Below are 18,979 nucleotides of genomic sequence, written 5' to 3' on the forward strand. Positions count from 1 at the left end.
AGCCAGGATGTAACAGCAGGAGAAGGCCTTGGCCTCTATGCCCTGTTGTTGGCTCTCCAGAGGAACTAGTTGGCCACTGTGTGAGACAGGATGCTGGACTACATGGACCACTGGTCTGATCCAGCAGGGCTCTTCTTATGTTCTTATAAAGGCCTTAGCTTCTGTGCTCTGGTGCTGGACCTCCAGAGGAACTAGTTGGCCACTGTGTGAGACAGGATGCTGGACTACATGAACCACTGGTCTGATCCAGCAGGGCTCTTCTTATGTTCTTATGTATTACTAAACACTGCAGATAGCAGGTAATGAATAGACATTATTGTGGTTGACCAAATTCAGGGTGCTGATGAATGAACAGTATATGCTTACCCAGGAGGCAGGGTAATGAGGCTTGGCACTTTTTGTTGAAGGTTTTCTGTGAGCCACAGCACTGCTATGCTGTTGAGCTCTGAGCAAGGGTGACTTTTTAACTATACTGGTAGCCTAACGGATTGCTCAAAAGTTACTACAGTAAAATGAGAAAGGACCTGATATTTTGCTTATGTAAATCAGTTAATAAATAAACCCATAATTGAATAATTAATAAGGTCACACATTCTTGACATCGAGTTTTCCTACCTGGTTTCCCGGCCAAAGCAACTAGTCCTTTCCCTCCCTTTCTTCCCCCCAGCTCCTCCTGCAAAAATATTATAGCACAACTAATTAGTAGAAGCACCACACAGCTTTTGCAGAGTAGAATTGCGATCAGTATGGAACCCCGTTTTTTGTCATTGTCTGTTCAGACTCAAAAGTCAGATTTTAAAGGAATCACAATATGTGCAATTGTTTCATATTAGCCAAGCACTGTCTTCTTCTTCTTCTTTTTTTTTAAGGAGGAACGAGTCTCTTGAGAGAAATGTAAGACATATTGTGAAATTATTTCACATTGTTGAGAAGGTAGGCTACGGTCACACAAACTAAATAATCCACTTTCAGACAGGCCCGTAGCCAGGATTTTTTAATTCGGTGGGCCTTTAAATAAGTCAGGGGGCACCCTGCACCCACACCCCAAGGGAGCGCCTGGGCTGGATGGGAAGTCGGGGGCCTTGGCGGTAAGTCAGGGGGCCGTGCCCCAAGATGCCCCACTGTAGCCACGGGCCTACTGTCAGAGCACTTTCCAACTGGATTTTACTGTATGGACTGGCAAAAATCCAGTTGAAAAGTGCACTGAGAGTGGACTGGAAGTGGATTCTTTCGCGTGAGTGACCACAGCCTGAGTCGTTTTTTTAGAAGTCCATAATTTCTTTAAAAATAGCATTTTTTCAGTGAACTGTAAGAATATGATGAAAATAAGTTTAAGTTTAAGGCTCTGGAACATTTTTAGGTTTTACTACTATTATGTTTTAAGGAGATTTATATCCATGAAGTTAGTATTGGGGACTTTCCCAAACTTGTGAGTAATAATCATAAAGATTTACTGTGGGGAATGAATAAAACCTGACTCTAAATACAGAACTAAAGCAAAAGGCATTGTATGTATTAAATAATAATCTCTACTGCCATGGCGACAACTTAATTCCTGGTCTACGTGTCACTGAATCCACTGGTTCCACTGACCTTAAAAAACCATGGAATTAGATGAACTGAAGGCTCGTTAATTTCATTCCGTTTGCACTGCACTGGGTTTAGAAACAGGTAGATCCCAGGGACCAGAATGTTTTATGGATAAGCAAAACTCTGCCTGGGCCACTTCTAAACGGTTCATTTCTTCATTCCTACAGAAGCAACAAGGCAAAGAATGTCATGGGACCTCCAAATGACACAGTGGTGACTGAATTCATCTTGGTTGGGTTATCTGAACACCCCCGAGCACAGGCTGTGTTCTTTTGGTTCCTCTTGGTGGTATACCTCACAAGCTTTCTTGGGAATGGCCTCATCATCATATTGATAATTGCAGACTCTCATCTTCATTCTCCTATGTATTTCTTTCTTTGTATCCTCTCCTTGGTGGATCTCATTATTTCCAACAATGCACTTCCCGAAGTCATGGCCAACTGCTTCTCTGACAGGGCCACCATCTCCTTCTACAGATGTTTGGTTCAGATGTATGTTGGTCTGTTGCTCGTTGTAATAGAATGTCTTCTTCTGGCTGTTATGGCATATGACCGCTTTGCAGCGATATGCCAGCCGCTCCACTACATGCAGATCATGAGCTGGAGGTTTTGTACCACTTTAGTATCTTTATGTGTGGTCCTTGCCTTACTGAATACCTTGATCAACATATTGTTGCAGCCAACGGACTTCTGTGGACACAATATCATTAATCATTTTGCATGTGAGTTACAATCATTCCTTAAACTGGCTTGCTCTGATATACGTGCAACTGAGCTCTACATGCAAGTTACCAGCTTCTTTATCCTAATACCCCCCTTTGGCTTCATCGTTGTAACTTATGGGCGCATAGGCTTAGCTGTCCTGCGCATTCGTTCAACACAGGGTCGCAAGAAAGCTTTCTCCACCTGTAGTTCTCACCTCATGGTGGTCAGTGTCTTTTATAGTACAATCATGATCATGTACTTGAAACCCCAAGCGAAATCTGCTTCAGATCAAGATAAAGCCATATCTTTAATGTATGGGGTCTTAACTCCCACGCTCAACCCCCTGATCTACAGCTTGAGAAACAGAGATGTGAAGGGAGCTTTCTGGCGACTGTTTGGAAGGAAAATATCAAAATAAAGACTACCCCCATACACTCCATTTCTTCTTAAGGTAATCTTGATCATACACAAAACACCATTTCTGTGTAGAAATGCGTAATTCATCAATTTTACTTTATAAGGGATTCACTTTATAAGGGATGGCCGCCATGTTTAAACTGTAATGTTCTAAATGTAATTTTAATGTTAATAAGTTTTATTGGCTGTTTTATTGATGGTTTCTAGATGTGATGTATTAATTTTACTGGTTTTTAATTGTTGTAAGCCACCCTGAGCCGCTTCGGCGGGAGGGCGGGATAAAAATCTAATAAATAAATAAATATGACAAACAGCTTGTCCCTGTTTTACAATCAACATGTCTCCTGTTAGTGATAATTTCTGGCGGCACGGAAATATGGAAGATTACAGGTATTTCCTACACATAATTGATTTCTTTAATGGACGTTAATCTGGTTTGATGTAGCCATTATGTTATATTGGACAAAATGAGCGGAGAATGATACCACTGACTGTAGCTCCTGGGACAAAAATATTGGTGTAAACATAAGTCAAGTTTAACTAATATTGTTTTAACAAGAAAGTAGGGCAGGAACTGGATTCTTGATGCCTCTAGGTTCTGATTGAAATTCTCAGTTTATCAACAATGCCATGTGGACAGTCGATCTCAGAACACTGGGTTGTATTTTGATGTTGTAATCCAGATTGCCTCTTCCTTAGTGAAAGACAGACATTGGCCTCCCACAGGAAGCTGCAGCATTCGCTGAATCAAAAGCAAAGCAAATCTTTGGAAGAGGAATAGGATCCCGGATTGGAGAATGGGACCACTGACCTTTTCTGCCATTGTTATTTCCTGGTACCAAAGATGAGATCACAACTCAAAATATTGTAGATGTGTGATGTTTTATTCAGGGCTGTGTATTGGGATCTACCCGAGCCAAAAATATTTCGGCATCCCAAGTGTATTCGGGTTTTTTCAGGAAAACCAGGGGGGGAAATCCTGAGAAAATTTTAGGTAATTCGGGAATTTCCGGTAGATCCGAAACAGCTCCTGCCTGCCAGCTGTTTGTCATGCTTCTGCAATCCCTTTAAACATTAAAGAGGCTGCAGAAGACAGCCCCCTACCGGCTCAGCTTGGGGCTGGCTGGCTGGCTGACTTCTCTTGCAGCCCTGTTTAAACTGGAGCTGGCCCCTCTTGTAGCTCCATTTAAATTGAACTGCAAGAGAAGTCAGCTGAGGATTGGCTGGGGCGGCCAGAGCTGAGAGCTCCCCTCTGCCTCTGCATGGCATTGCCTTCTCTTGAAACCTGGTTTAAGCTGGGCTGCAAGAGAAGTAAGCCCGGGATCAGCTGTGCCTGCGGGGAGCAGACTGTTCCCTGCGGGTACAGCTACTGTTCTGCAATTTCCCCCCTATTTTTTTCTTCTCTGGTCTACTCGACCCCACCCCAAATTTTTGAAATTCCCAGATCCAAATACCCCATTGGTATTGGGATCTGGGATTGTTTGGGAAACCTGAAGATGTTTTCGGTTCTATGTACCCAAACTGGGGAAAAAAGGATGGCAAAAACTGCATACCCCTAGTTTTATTCTTTCATCTGCTAATGTTTAGGACTACTATGCTTTTTCTGTTGAACACCAAATAAAAAGCATTTGAAAATGTCACTTTAGGTTTTTCTCTTACCTTGGATTGACTGCTGCTCATACAACCTACAGGCTATTTGTAATGTCTTTTCAGAGTGAATGAGCACAAGATTGAAATATCTGGGGAAACCCAATAATTGCCTACTCTTCAATGTCCATATTTCATGAGATGTATACATTGGCATAGATGTCACTTCATTTTAAAAACATTATCCTGCAAAAACAAAGAGGATGGAGAATGGATAAGAGGGATGCCCATTTAAGTGTTTCTGGTCTGAATATATATCCCAAAGAAAGCTAATTTTTTGATATATCAGAGTATCCATTATTACCCAAATCTCCTGACTAAAGGGGTGTCCACCTTTTAAAGTGTCAAAAGTGTATACACATGTGTGCTCACGACAAATAGTATTGGGACTGTCTTACAAAGATCTGGTCTAACACCTCAGAAAGGTGCATAGATTCTTAGAAATAAACACACAGTTGGTTTCAAGTTTATTATTTATTTATTTATTTATTTGATTTATACCCTGCCTTCCCTTGGTTTATTAAGGAAAAGAATAATAGCAAAGAGAATTAGCAAACTGAATACAGAGTCTGAAACATGCGTACACATACACAAGAAAAGTTCTACAAATCCTAACTTCAACTAAATCCTAACATCATGGAATAAGACTAGAGTCTAAAGAGAAATGGTGGGGAGAAGGAGGGGAAAAGATATCCTGATCTGTCCTGGTGAGTGAGATCCTGTATAGTTCATCAGAGGAAGGAGAAAGCGACGTGGGAGAGGGCCATGTGGAAGAGCTGAGCAAGATCTTCACAGACATCTGCATTAGGATATCAGGGCTGATCCTGAGTCCTGCACACAATCCCCACTACCCATCCATAGGGTAGTACTGAGATGGGAAAGACTGGCTGGAACTAAAAGCTGTGGTTCTCACGGCTAACTTCATACCCCAAGAGTGTGAAGATAGAAAGGAAATACGATACTTCTCAGCAAGGAGAGGTAGTTTCCTCCTCTAATGTCCCTCTAGAGTGAGCAGGCAGGCTTGGTTTAGCTGAAATCTACTATGATCCATGCCCATCCTACCTATGGCCCTTGCATTTTGGGCTCGGCACTGTCAGGCTTCAGGCTGGCATGGAGACTGCAGGAACTGCCACCACCCACCTTGTCTTAGCTGCCTGACTCTGAGCTGGGCCTGCCCATCCTACCCATCCAGTGACAATGTGAGCCAGTGAGCAGGGTTAGGGGTGGGGGACAGGGCCACCTATTTGAGGATGAGCTCACAGCTCTCATAGACCGAAGTGATGGTGCTGTTACTGCCTTTCCCTCCACTAGTTCTAATGCTGCCCTGTGGAAGCATTAGTTATTGCTTTGCAGCTACTCCCTTACTTTTCTCCAGGGAGGTTCTTTTGCCATGGTGTTTTGGATGACTCTGAGACTCCTCACCACTTGTCAGCCTTTTAAGCTCCTCGGACTGTTTGACAGAGCCACATCTCCTTGCTTTACAGCAGTGTTTTTAATTGATGCCACATTTTGTCATTTCTTTGGTGGTGCTTTCACCCACCCTTTCGTTTGCTGAAGATCTTTTTTTTTAATTAAAAAAGCTGCTTATCTGCATAACCTGCAGTTGCATTTGTGATGACTGGCAAAGGAATGATTCCCCACACCAACACTTCTCCCTGCTTCAGCTGTGGATTTTCTTCACTGATTCACTCTTAGGGATGGGCACAAACCAGCTCACGAATTAAAGCTCATTATGAATTTTGGCCAGTTCATGGTCCGCAAAGCAATATTTGTGGCTGGTCAAGCAGCATGAACTTTCCACAAACTTTCCAGCTGTTTGTGGAGGTTCATGCCAGTTCATGACCAGATACATCTCCAGACAGACAGACTGTCTCCACTCAATCTAAATGTTTATACAAATTCAAAGCGATAACTTGGTGGGCATGTAGAGGGGCATCTGGGGGAGATCGCCTGTGACTTAGGTGTCTATAGCTTGCACAGGATCTGTTCTATACACTCCTGAACCTCCTGAACCTGCACCTGTCAAAATGATCCCCACCAAACTTGGAGGGCAAGTAGAGGAGTCAGCTGGAGATCCTCTGCAAAACTGGTGTCACTAGCATGCCTGGGGGCTGATCTATGCAGTCATAAACCTCATGAACCGAACCGGTTCATTTGACCACTAAAAGTTTGTAACAGTTCATGACAAAGGTCATTTCGGGGGGGATCGCGGGGGAACGCAGTTCCCCCGGGTGAGGTGCAGGGGGGCGGGACACATGACGAAGCCCTGCCCCCTGCTTCCAGCTGCCCCGCTTCCGGCCCTCATTCAGCCAGGAGGAGGCAGGAGAAGAGGGAGGGTAAGTTGCTTCCTCCCCACCTCTCCCCACCCCTGCCTGCCTGGGGCCAGGGAGGGCCTTGGCGGGGCTTCCTCGCACTCCTGCTGGCCTTGCAGGTCCACCGCCGGGCCCCTGATGTCAGGGGGTGTGGCATATGCTAATGAGTTATGCTAATGAGTTCCCCTAGCTCTTTTTCTATGAAACGACCCCTGGTTCATGATTTATTAATCGGGGATGCCACAAACCATGAACTGAACCTCATTTTTCTGGTTCATGCCCATCCATATTTACTGTTACTGCTCACTCACTCCAGCCTTGCTTGGTGCAGAAGTAGCTTGCAAGATGTGTGTATGCAAGCCTACTTGTGGGCTTACCCATGGGGGAGGTCAAGAGCAATAGTGCTGAGAGTATTATATTGTTTCAAGGAGGGATCCTGCAAGGACTTGCAGAGGTCACTTCATTTGCCTCTGTATCGCCTTCCCCAGATGACATTGTCTTTCTCTCCTCCAGGAAGTCCCCGTATCCTTTCCCTTTTCCCTGTTTTCTTCTGTCATTTCTACTGATAAACCATCCTTCTTTTATCTGTCCCCTTCCAGTCTTCACTTTTATTGTTAGTTACTTCATTTATACCCAGCCTTTCTCTCTGATGGGAACCCAAATCACCTTACATCATTCTCCTCGATTTTATCCCAGCAACAGTTCTGTAAGGCAGATTAGGCTGAGAGAAAGGGACTGGCCCATGGTCACACACCCAGCTTCCATGCAAAACTTTTGCAGTAGTAAGATGCTCTGCTGAAATGCATTATGGCCACTGGTGGCCAGGCTAAGTCATGTCAATTGTGTCGAGGCTGCTGCTGGGCCCCATTGAGTCATCCAGTAGCCACCAACACACCTGGGTTAGTTGCGCAAATTGTATGGTAGCACATTGTCTGGTAGTTGCTTTGGGGCATGGCCATGATGAAGAAGAAGGGGAGCAGTGGTGGTGTGGAAGGCCAAACTAGAGCTGGAAAGAGCCTTCCCTCCACCACTGCCTTTTGCTGGTGAAAACCAAGGTTTGAAGGGAGCTTTCTGGGGAGTGTTTGGAAGGAAAACGTCAAAATAAAGATGACCACCATAAACTCCACTTTTCTTATATTAATCTTTCTCATACACAGAATCCCATTTTAATGCTGAAACTTGTGTAATTCATCGTGATGATCAACATGTCTCTGTTTTGCCATGTGCAGCGGGAAAGCCCTGCCAGTGCTGATCTCTTGCTGCCCAGAAACATGGACAATACTTATCACTTGTTGAGATTTCAGCTATGCCCTACACATAATTGGCTTTCATAATGGGAGTCTGGAATACACTGCCTGGTAGCTGTTGGGGTTGGCCATGACGAGTCCTTACTCTAGGGCAGGAGGGAGAGGAGCAGAAGTGTACTGGGAGGCTCTTCCCCCAGCTTTTTACTGATGGAAACCAAGGGTTGAAGGCTGACATATTGTTGTGGTTGCCTATCAACCCCAACAAAGGTCACTGATTATTTAGAGGGCACTCCTTTCTTTAAGGTACAAGTCGTGGAAGTAGTGACAGACTTCACGTTCCTGGGATCCCAGATCACCGCAGACTGTGACAGCAGCCATGAAATTAAAAGACGCCTGCTCCTTGGGAGGAAAGCGATGGCAAACCTAAACAGCATGATAAAAAGTAGAGACATCACCCTGCCAACAAAAGTCCACATGGTCAAAGCAATGGTATTCCCAGTAGTCATATATGGCTGCGAGAGTTGGACTATAAGGAAGGCCGAGCGCCGAAGAATAGATTCTTTTGAACTATGGGGCTGGAGAAGACTCTTGAGAGTTCCTTGGACTGCAAGAAGATCAAATCAGTCAATCCTAAAAGAAATTATCTGGAAGGCCAGATAATGAAACTGAAGCACAAATACTTTGGCCACCAAATGAGCAGGGAGCACTCCCTGGAGAAGACCCTGATGCTGGGACAGATTGAAGGTCAAAGAAGACGGGGACGGCAATGGATGAGATGGTTAGACAGCGTCATCGATGCAACGAACATGAAGTTGAGCCAACTTCAGAGGATGGCGGAAGACAGGAGGGCCTGGCGGGATCTGGTCCATGGGGTCGCAAAGGGCCGGACTCGACTGTGTGACTGAACAACAACAACAAAAACTGCTTCTATTATTATGGTGTTAAAAATAATCCCCAGTTTTGCTAGATATCAGTTTTTTCTGCAAACTGGAGGCTTTTCTTGAGTTTGTAGAAAGATCTGACCTGTCTGTTCATGGCTCCACTCTCTGGATTTCAGTACCCACTGATGGGGCCATGTTGAGAATTAGATGTATTACTGATGAGCGAGGACACTGGAATGGGCCCCAGTGGGAACTGCAGTGTTTACCCAACTGTTCCTGACTCCCATGTTCCCCATATGAAAGACTAATTAATCTTTGAGTCTCAAGTAGTCCATTGAAATGTTTCCCGAAGTGTTCTGCTTAAGACTCCTGTGTCATATTCCAGCAGGACCTCTACTATAAGAGCCAGTAGAACAGTAAAGTCCTAGTACCTGTCAAGTGGTTGTCTTCTGTCCTCAGGAATAGACAGAGCTGTTCTTTTCACAAGAGTGGAGAACAGATCTGCTAAAGTGTTCCACATAAGTCACTTCTGGACCTCTTTCTTCCAAGTCATCAGTTTTTGGCAGAAACAGTGAGTGTGAGCATTTACCTTGACAAAAAAAATATCTAAAAGGGTATTTTGTGAAGACTACCTTGAATTAGTGAACAGGACTAAATCCCCTGCCCTTGAAGAGGAAGGATAGGCTGCTTGTACGAAGGGGGATCTTACATCCTGATTGTCATATTATGGAATGAAGAATATTCTTTGAAGAAGGCAGTCTGCTGTTTAGACATCACTAGGTAAGTTAAACCCTAATACAAATGGAAGTAATGGGTGGATCCTTGGAGGCACAAATTTTAATATTTATTATGGTGCTCTGAGTTCTGACCCTGATTTCCAGTAGACAACTAGAGGACATTTGCTTGGCCAAACTTGTGCCAGCCTCTGGATCGCTTTTGTTTGTGGGGCTTCACTTGCAGCACACAACCCACCCGGCTAGCATCCTCTTCTTTCTTAACACTGTCCCTTTCCTTCTCAAACCGGCCTGGAACAGGGGCCTTTCCCTCCCATTTCCCATTGCCAGAAGGGCTAACTTTGGGACTGATCCACTGATTGATTGGTGAGGCTGTAGCAAGTGATGGTACGAATGGTCTAGGTTTGCCACTCAGTCTAAGGATGTATCACAAAACACTGGAGATAGAAAATAATGACAAGAAGTTATTGTGGTTAACCAAACTGAGGATGCCGGCGTGGGAACAGTAGATGCAGGATAATGAGGCTTGTCACCTCTTGGTGACAATTTTCTATGTGCCACAGCATTACTATGCTGATGAGCTTTCAACCGGTGTGAGTTAGCTAATATGCTGGAAGCCCAATGGATTGTATACAGCTTACTTGCAGTGAAAAAGGTGTTGGGGGAATTAAGAGTCCAGGAGCATTTCCTAGGAGTCCCATCCCCACCCACCTTGACAAGGAGGGGGGTTGAAACTGGCAGGAACCCCATAGTGAGAGAGAGAGAGAGAGAGAGAGAGAGAGAGAGAGAGAGAGGGAGAGAGGTTCCAAAGTATCTGATTTATTGAAAGAAAACCATACTGCACAAATTGTCAAGCAAGCAGCTATTTCCGTATTCATTTTACAGAAGGGAAAAGGCAAACCAATACTTATAAACAAATAGTGCACTTATTATTCATTTAGGGATTATTATCTACTTAGAAATGCATCCCAGCTACTCTGGCAAGACCTAATCACAGTGTCGGCAGAGAGCCCCTAGCATCCACAGACACTGGTGTTAAATGCCTTTAGAATCCAGATGAACTGTCAATCAAGGGATCCGATGGTCCTGACGAAACCCAGACTCTTCCCCTTTCTGACCAAAAGACTCTGACCGAAGTCATTGTATTACTAATTTAAAAACACCCTCCCTGTCAAGGCCTATGTAGATGTTTTGGCTTCCAGGCTGGAACTCAGAAATGTAAACCATTCTCTTAGAGCAGAGTGCAGGGTACATTGTCAGGTTGAAACATCTCCTGCAAAGCCTTATGGGAGAGAACCAAATAGAGAGGCCTAAGACAATTCAGTCCGCAGTACAGAACTGCCCGATCTCACTTATAATTCTGCCACAAGGGGAAAGGGCTTGATGTTTGTATTGTGCAGATCAGTTAATAAATAAAGACACAACTGATGACTAAATTAAACAAATGACATTGTGTCTTCATTCCTGGGTTTTGGGCCAAGGCACCTAGTCCTTTCCCCTCTTCCTCTACCCTGGCCCGCCCTACAATAATATTACAGCAGAATAAATTAGTTGAAGCATCACAGAACTCTTGGCTGCGTCATCAGCAGTGGAAGAGTTGGTTTTTATACCCCACTTTTCTCTACTTTAAGGAGTCTCAAAGCAGCTTACAATCACATTCCCTTCCCCTCCCCTCAGCAATCACATTCCCTTCCCCTCCACACGTGCCTTGTGAGGCAGATGGGGCTGAGAGTTCTGAGAGAACGGTGACTGGCCCAAGGTCACCCAGCAGGCTTCATGGGGAGGCGGAGTGGGGAATCAAACCCAGTTCTCTAGATTAGAGTCTGCCGCTCTTAACCATCAGCCCGATTTTGACATTATGGCTAGGAATACCATATGAATGATACCAACTCGTATGGGTATATGAATATCCAAATGGGAAGTTTTGTGACCATATGAAGGCACACTTGAGGCTTGATGTTTGAAAAAGACGCCTTGAAATGAATATCAACTCCGGGGGAGTTCGTCATCAGTATACTACACTATTGGATTGAAGCATCTGTAAAAAATAATATTATGGACTTTACGATCAAATATTTTGTACTTGCATCTATATTATAAGCTTTATATGCACAGAATGCAGTAGTTCTATTTTGTGTCTATTATTACCACACTGCAAGACCCCTTTCTACCTTTTTGCTCTTAACCATGACAGCACTATGCCACTACACCACGCAGAGTAGCATGGCTATCAATGTGGAACACTCATTTTTATTCTTCAGCTGTTCAAAGGCAAACTCATACATTACGGGGGACTCTCGATCTTTGCAAATGCTTTATATCAGCCCAGTACTGTATATCTTTGGATGAGGAAGGGGTCTCTTGAGAGGGGCTCAAGAGAGTGTGACAGAAAACCTTAAAGCTTACTGTGGCTCAAGAGTGTCAAGTTGGACCACTGCGGTTTTCATTAGAATAACCTATCCATTCCCATTCCTTATTGGGTCACCATGCCAAACTTAATCTTTTTTTCTTTTTGCAAAGGACAAACCGGGTTGGATGGGACCAACTGTTGGTCATGGTAGTTCAGAGTCATTAACAGCTAGCTGGTGGGAGGGACTGTTATTGTAATAATTTTCTGATTGGTAAGGTTAGCCTCTGACATCAGAGATAGGGATTCGCGTAGGAGTGGCTCAATCAGTCACTCAGAGAGGAGGCTGGCAGAAGTCAGATTCCATTATCCATGAATACCTGAACATTTGGGTATTTTCCCTTGTCTTCTGTCTCCAGTGGAGCAACATGGAAGTGGGATCTTCAGGATGGTGGGTAGGGGTTAGTCTTCTGTCATCTTTTTCCAGCCAGAAATTCTGCACAGGCTATTTGGGGCTTTTTAGCACCCGGAGTGCCCGCTCCATACTGCAGTTCTAGTGTGAACTTCACTTGGGTGATGGGCCATTAGGATGGGGTGAGTAGAATGCTCTCCAGAGACTATATGTATTCTTTGTCGCAACTGTTTGGCAGTAACAGCATGGGGCTGGATCCATTAAGGGAAAATCAGCCTGGGTGCCATTTCCAGAATATGGGGATCCCTGTAAGGGATCCTGGGGTGAGGGTGCTTGGGGAATGCCAAGCTCGCGGGCTGTTCACAGGTCACCTTCATGCTCAGATGGCAGGGCAGACCACCTAGTGACGACTGCACACAGGGCCGGCTCACCCGCTAGGCAAACTAGGCATTCGCCTAGAGCACGGTCCAGTCCTTAGGGCACCAAACGGGAACCGGCCTCACCCGCTAGCCCGTTGGGCAGCCCACTCAGCTTCGCATTTGTTTGCATTCAAAAAACCCTCCCCCAACACCTCCCTTCGCGCTCAGCCAAGGAGGACTGGCAACAGCCACATGTGGCTGCGAGGGGGGCGGGTGGGAGTAGCAGAGCTTCCCAGACACCCACTTTGGGCCGAGCCAGCTGACTGATGGCAAGCACCGGGTGGGTGGGTGGAGGAGGAGGTGGCCAATCCGCCCGGGGCCGCAGAGCGCAACTGGGATCGGTGCCGCCGCTGAGTCTGTTTGGGGTTTGGAGAGCGGCCCAGAAAGAGCAGTGTGGCTGGGGGGGAGGGGAGGAATTGCAGTGGCTTTGCCGTTGCCTGCCCAGCCGGAGAGGAGAAGCCCGGCAGGGGAGGGAAGCAGCCGTGATCCGTTTGAATGCAGCCGCGGCTGCGGAGACCAGGTAGGGGTGGGACGACTCCCCACTCCGAGTCACGGCACCACTCCCCCCACACACCTCGGGAGCCGAGAAGGAGCAGCCGCTGTTTCCGAGGGGGCAGATTGGTGCTTGCCAGCGGGCCAGATCACTGAGGATGCGCGCAGTGGCGGCGGGGGGGAGGAGGTGGTGGAGGCAGGGGGGAGGTCTCCAGGCCCCTCTGGGAGGTTGGCATCTGCACCCTGCCTAGGGTACAGAAACACCTTGGGCCAGCCCTGACTGTACAGGTAGAATCCCACATGCCTGCCATTCCATGCTCTTCCCATTCCCAGCCAACTGGCTGGGGGGCAACAGGGGGGCATCGACTGGCAAGAGTATCAGTCGATGCTGTACCAATGCTACTTACAGCTGCAACCAATAAAAGTTGCGGCTATTTTTATTCCACATTTATATCAAAGGTTATGTGTCTGTGTTTTATTGGGACAAGGGGGGTGATAGTCATGCCCCAGGGTTGGGGGGCTCTTAGACTGGTGTGGCCTGAGCCAATAAGTCACATCAACAGGCAGGAGGCAGAGTAGCAAGAGGAAAGATAGCTTTATTAATCTAGGGAACCCTCTCAGCTCAGTGTCAAGTTGAAGAGCTCAAATGAGTAACATTGGGTGACAACTTTTATCCACCTCTTGTGACATATTAAGACTGCCCTTATGACATCAATCAGGGATGCTCAGTTGAGTTTTCTTTGTTTGAGATTTGGAGCATGCGTACTTGTGATTTCTTGGTTCTCCTTGGCACATGTATGCAAGAACCATAGTTATCAGTGATAAAAATGTTTCAGACTTTGTTTCAAAGTCATGGTCCCGGACATTGAGATATCAATTAGTGAACAAAGCATTACTATAAGTTCACATGTACAAAACAAGTTTTCAGCACCTTGCCAAAAATGGCCTTTTGATAAGGATGTGGTTACCAGTGTTCTCTCTAAGCTGAGTTAGACTGAGCTAGCTCACAGTTTTTTAGCCTCCAGTTCACACATTTTTGTCTTAATTCAGGAAGGATGACTCCAGAGCAAACTAATTTATGCAGCAGTCGAATCCCTCGCTCACAACTTTAATGCCAGTAGCTCACAAAGTAGATTTTTTGCTTACAAGACTCCACAGCTTAGAGAGAACATTGTTGGCCACTAGCTTTTACTTCTATCCGGGTCTGGTCTTCAGAAATTTCCAAGATTACATTCAGTTTAAACAAAGCATTATTACATGTCTTTGAGGCTTAGATACAAAATGTTGCTAGCTCATGCCCATAGCTTTACTTTTAACATTTTGGATAACATTTAAAGCATCCTTAGAAGGTGCAACATTGTTGTGTTGGGCTAACAAAGATACCTTTTGCCAAAGCAAGAACTTGGCACAAAAGATATAACATTGGTGTCCTCCAAGATAGCCCTTTCCATAGTGTTTACAGCTTCAGCTTTGAAGTTACAATAGCTCTATATTGTTTTACAAACAGAATAATTACAGGTATTAATACATTTCATATAATCAATTATTACATAGTAAGGTGCATGAGCTGTGGTGGCTCAAGTGGTTAAGACGCTGAACTGCAGGCTGTGAAAGGTCAGTAGTTCAGCAGTTCGAGACCCGAGTGTGCCGCATGACGGAGTGAGCTCCCGTCTCTAGTTCCAGCTCCTGCCAACCTAGCAGTTCGAAAGCATAAAAAATTGCAAGTAGATAAATAGGTACCACTTCAATGGGAAGGTAACAGCGTTCCGTGCACCTTGGTGTTTAGTCATGCCGGCCACATGACCACGGAAACGTCTTTGGACAGCGCTGGCTCTTTGGCTTTGAAATGGAGATGAGCACCGCAACCCTAGAGTCGGATTCGACTGGCGTTCGAGCAAAGGAACCTTTACCTTTAAGGTGCATGAAGATAGTTTAAGGCATATACTCTTGGACGATCCCCCCTCCCTGTGGAATATACTAGACATCTATATTTTAAGGCAAGAAAATCAGTTCCCCTGGAGAAAATGGATGCTTTGGAGGGTGAACTCTCTGGCATTGTACCCCACGGTGGTCCCTAGACTCCCCAGGCTCAATCCTCAAATCACCAAGAGTTTTCCAAACTGGATCTGGAAACCCTATGTCTTTCTGAGAAAGTGGTCCATGAAGGCAGTATCAGGGCCCTTTCCAAATCTGTGAGTTATTTTAATAAGTATTTATATTAAAATACCGCTCTGGGGAATGAATTGAAACCTGCATCTCAGTACAGAACCAATGCAACGATATGTGCTAATTACTAATCTCTGTTGTCATGGCCACAGTGGAGTCCCTGCTTTACTTGTCACGGAGTCCACTCATGTCAATGGACTTTAAAAACCAGAACATGAGATGCACTTAAATCTCATTAAAGTCAGTTGGGATTATGGTACACTGGATTGTAGGGAACACATAGATCCAAAAGACTAGAACACAAGAAAATACTTCGACATTGCACCCATAAGCAAAACCCTACCAGTGCAACTTCTAAACAACTCATTTGTTCTTTCCTACAGAAGAGACAAGCCAGAGAATGTTATGGGACCTCCAAATGAGACAGTGGTGACTGAATTCATCTTGATTGGGTTATCCGAACACCCCCAAGCACAGGCTGTGTTCTTTCCTTTCCTCTTGATGGCCTATCTTATAAGCTTTCTTGGGAACAGCCTCATTGTCATACTGATTATTGCAGACTCGCACCTTCATTCTCCCATGTATTTCTTTCTTTGCATCCTCTCCTCAGTAGACCTCATCCTCTCCAACAATGCTCTTCCTGAGATCCTGGTCAACTGCTTCTTTGACAGGCCCACCATCAACTTCTACAGGTGCTTGATTCAGATGTATGTTGGGCTGTTTCTTGTCTCAACAGAATGTGTCCTTCTGGCTATCATGGCCTACGACCGCTTTGCTGCGATATGCCAGCCCCTCCACTACATGCAGATCATGAGCTGGAGACTTTGCATCAGCCTGGTGACCGTATCCATGGCTTTCTGCTTTGTGGTAACCCTTATCACCGTGCTACTGCAGCCAACTGATTTCTGTGGACGAAATATCATTAACCATTTTGCATGTGAGCTACAGTCGTTCCTCAAACTGGCCTGCTCTGACACACGTGCTAGCGAGCTCTTCATGCACATTTCCAGCCTCTTTCTCCTAATCCCGCCCTTTGGCTTCATTGTTGTGACATACGGGCGCATAGGCTTAGCTGTCCTGCGCATTCGCTCAACACAGGGTCGCAAGAAAGCCTTCTCCACCTGTAGTTCTCACCTCACGGTGGTCAGTGTCTTTTATGGTACAATCATGATCATGTACTTGAAGCCCCAAGCAAAATCCACTTCAGATCAAGATAAGGTCATATCTTTAATGTACGGGGTCTTAACTCCAGTGCTTAACCCCGTGATCTACAGCTTGAGAAACAGGGATGTGAAGGGCGCCTTTTGGAAAGTGTTTGGAAGGGAAATGTCCAAATAAAGATCAGCACAAATCAACAAATCACTCCAGTTCTTCTGATGGTAACTTTTTTTCATTCAGAAACACCATTTCTACACTGAGTATTGCGTAATTCGTCAGATATGACGAATTTTCCAATGTGTAGTGGAAAGCCGCTGGCAGTATCGATTTCTTGCTGCACAGAAACATGGACAAGTATTTATCCCTTGTTGAGATTCCAGCTATTTCTTACACATAATTGGTTTCCATACAGGAAATTAATCTGGTGTGAAATTGTGCTTACATTGGGGAAATGAGCAGAAAATGGGATCTGTAAATTATAATCAAACTCCTCTTTAAAAAAATCGTTTGTCAGCTTTCCTAATATTGGTCTAGAAAGGAAGTAGTACACAAATAGGATATTGATGCCCCTAGATTCTTACTTACTTTAACGATACTGCTCTTACAGCCCATTCGGCTCTGAACAGTGTCATACTAAAACTGAAAAAAGAAAGAAAATTATTTAATACATGTGTATTAACATGTGTGTTAATGATTTTCAATCTTAGTCAACTGTGAAAAGAACTTGGCAACTGCCAATGTAATATTAAAATCCATCCCTGCTAAAAGAAACCTCAAATTATCCAGTTCACACCTAGAGTCCTGGGTATACGGTTTTATCCAACTGTCTCTTGCCTTGTTAAGCAAATCACAGTCAAGTAGACAATGTCGAAGGGTGTCTATTCAGCCGGAACTGCAGTGGCACATTCACTCAGAGTAAGGCACCTTATTTAAGTGTCCCGATAGCTCCCCTGATGGAATAGCATTAAAACTAGCCAACATAGATAATCGTCTATAATGTGCAACTGTCAGGAGATCAAAATATGCTGGAAGAGATTGTGGTGCCATTAAACCTGAATACAAAGGTGAGCACACTCTGCGTACTGTTATCATGGTACTTCTAGTATCCAATTCTTCCAGACAGCATAAGATTGAAGAGAGAGCAGCCGAAGGCCCTTGTTCTTTCAGATCATGAGGGGAGATTCCTAGAGGCCGGATATGATTTTCAACCAATTTGCTCCATGGAGTAAGAGTCTGATTGCAATAGATGTAAGCATCCATTTGACCCCCTGGAGAATAAAATTGTAATAACAACAACAACAACAACAACAACAACAACAATAATAATAATAATAATAATAATAATAAAAATTTAAAAAAAAGTAGGACACAGATAGGATTTCGATGCCTCTAGGTTCTTACTGGAATTCTCACAGTACAATTACAATTCTTTTTTTTAAAAAGTGTTTTTTATTATATTGAACAATATATACAGCAGTACAATCTCAACACATATTAACACACATATTAACACTATACAATAATCAACATTCTCAACCTGTAAGAGCCTTTAAAAATATATATATAACAGATCTTTGTAATAAGAGTTGTTTGGAATCACTCTTCCGCCAGGCTTTTAACTAGAGTGATGGATGTCCCTTCCTCTTTTCTCGGCCTCCCTTCAGTGGGTCAGAATTGCTTACCCGAGATGGCATCTGTGAGACCTAATTCTAATGACAACTGCACTGGCCGAAGGATATAGTGGTCATTGATTAGTGTTTTAATTGAGTATTTGCCAATTCCTTTGTATTTTATATATTGCGTTCTTATTAAAACTAATGTAACCCACCCGGAGCCTGCCATGTGGGGAGGGCGGGATATAAGCTGAATAAAATGAATGAATGAATGAATGAATGAATGAATGAATGAATGAATGAATGAATAACAGGAGATCCCAGAAAGAACACTGGGTTGTATTCTTGTGTTTGGATCCAATTTGCCTCTTCGCTAGGTACATATGGATATTTCCCTTCCACAGGAAACCACCTCAATCCCTGAATGGGTAGCAAGCACATCTTTGGAATGGGAATAGGTTTTAGGATTGGAGGATCGAGCATTGACTTTTGTTTCCGGTTGAGGCATATTGTGCTTTCTTGTATCAATGATGAAATCACAACCAAAAAGAGCATAAGGAGTTGGTATGATGTTTGATATGTCTCATGTGCTGTTGGCTAAGGTTACTAACGCTTCCCCGCTGATTCTCAAATAAAGGGTACTTTGAAATGCAAATTTTGCTCTTGCTTATCTCCAATCAACTACTCCTGTTTGTATAAGCAATAAGTTGTCTGTAATGTCTTGGTTAGCGATGGATGAGTACAAGATTGGAATACCCGGAGAAACCTAATCAAGTGTGCTCATCAATGTCTGTATCTCATGAGATGCATACTTTGGCATAGATTTTCCTTCATTTTTAA

General features: G+C 44.4%; 2 protein-coding genes across 2 annotated transcripts; both read left to right on the top strand.

Moving 5' to 3' along the window:
* The first annotated feature begins 1,779 nt into the window (after positions 1 to 1,779).
* On the top strand, positions 1,780 to 2,712 carry LOC107111266 (olfactory receptor 13H1-like). Its single transcript, XM_015412214.1, has one exon. It carries the CDS (start codon positions 1,780 to 1,782, stop codon positions 2,710 to 2,712), a length of 933 nt encoding a protein of 310 aa, XP_015267700.1.
* A 336-nt stretch (positions 2,713 to 3,048) lies between these two features.
* Positions 3,049 to 16,706, top strand: LOC107111267 (olfactory receptor 13H1-like). Its single transcript, XM_015412215.1, has 2 exons — positions 3,049 to 3,101; positions 15,752 to 16,706. The coding sequence occupies exons 1-2, from the start codon at positions 3,049 to 3,051 to the stop codon at positions 16,704 to 16,706; spliced, it is 1,008 nt and encodes a 335-aa protein (XP_015267701.1).
* Positions 16,707 to 18,979: the final 2,273 nt, after the last annotated feature.

Source organism: Gekko japonicus, unplaced genomic scaffold, assembly GCF_001447785.1.
Source record: "Gekko japonicus isolate JY-2015 unplaced genomic scaffold, Gekko_japonicus_V1.1 scaffold2458, whole genome shotgun sequence".
NCBI classification, from domain to species: domain Eukaryota; kingdom Metazoa; phylum Chordata; class Lepidosauria; order Squamata; family Gekkonidae; genus Gekko; species Gekko japonicus.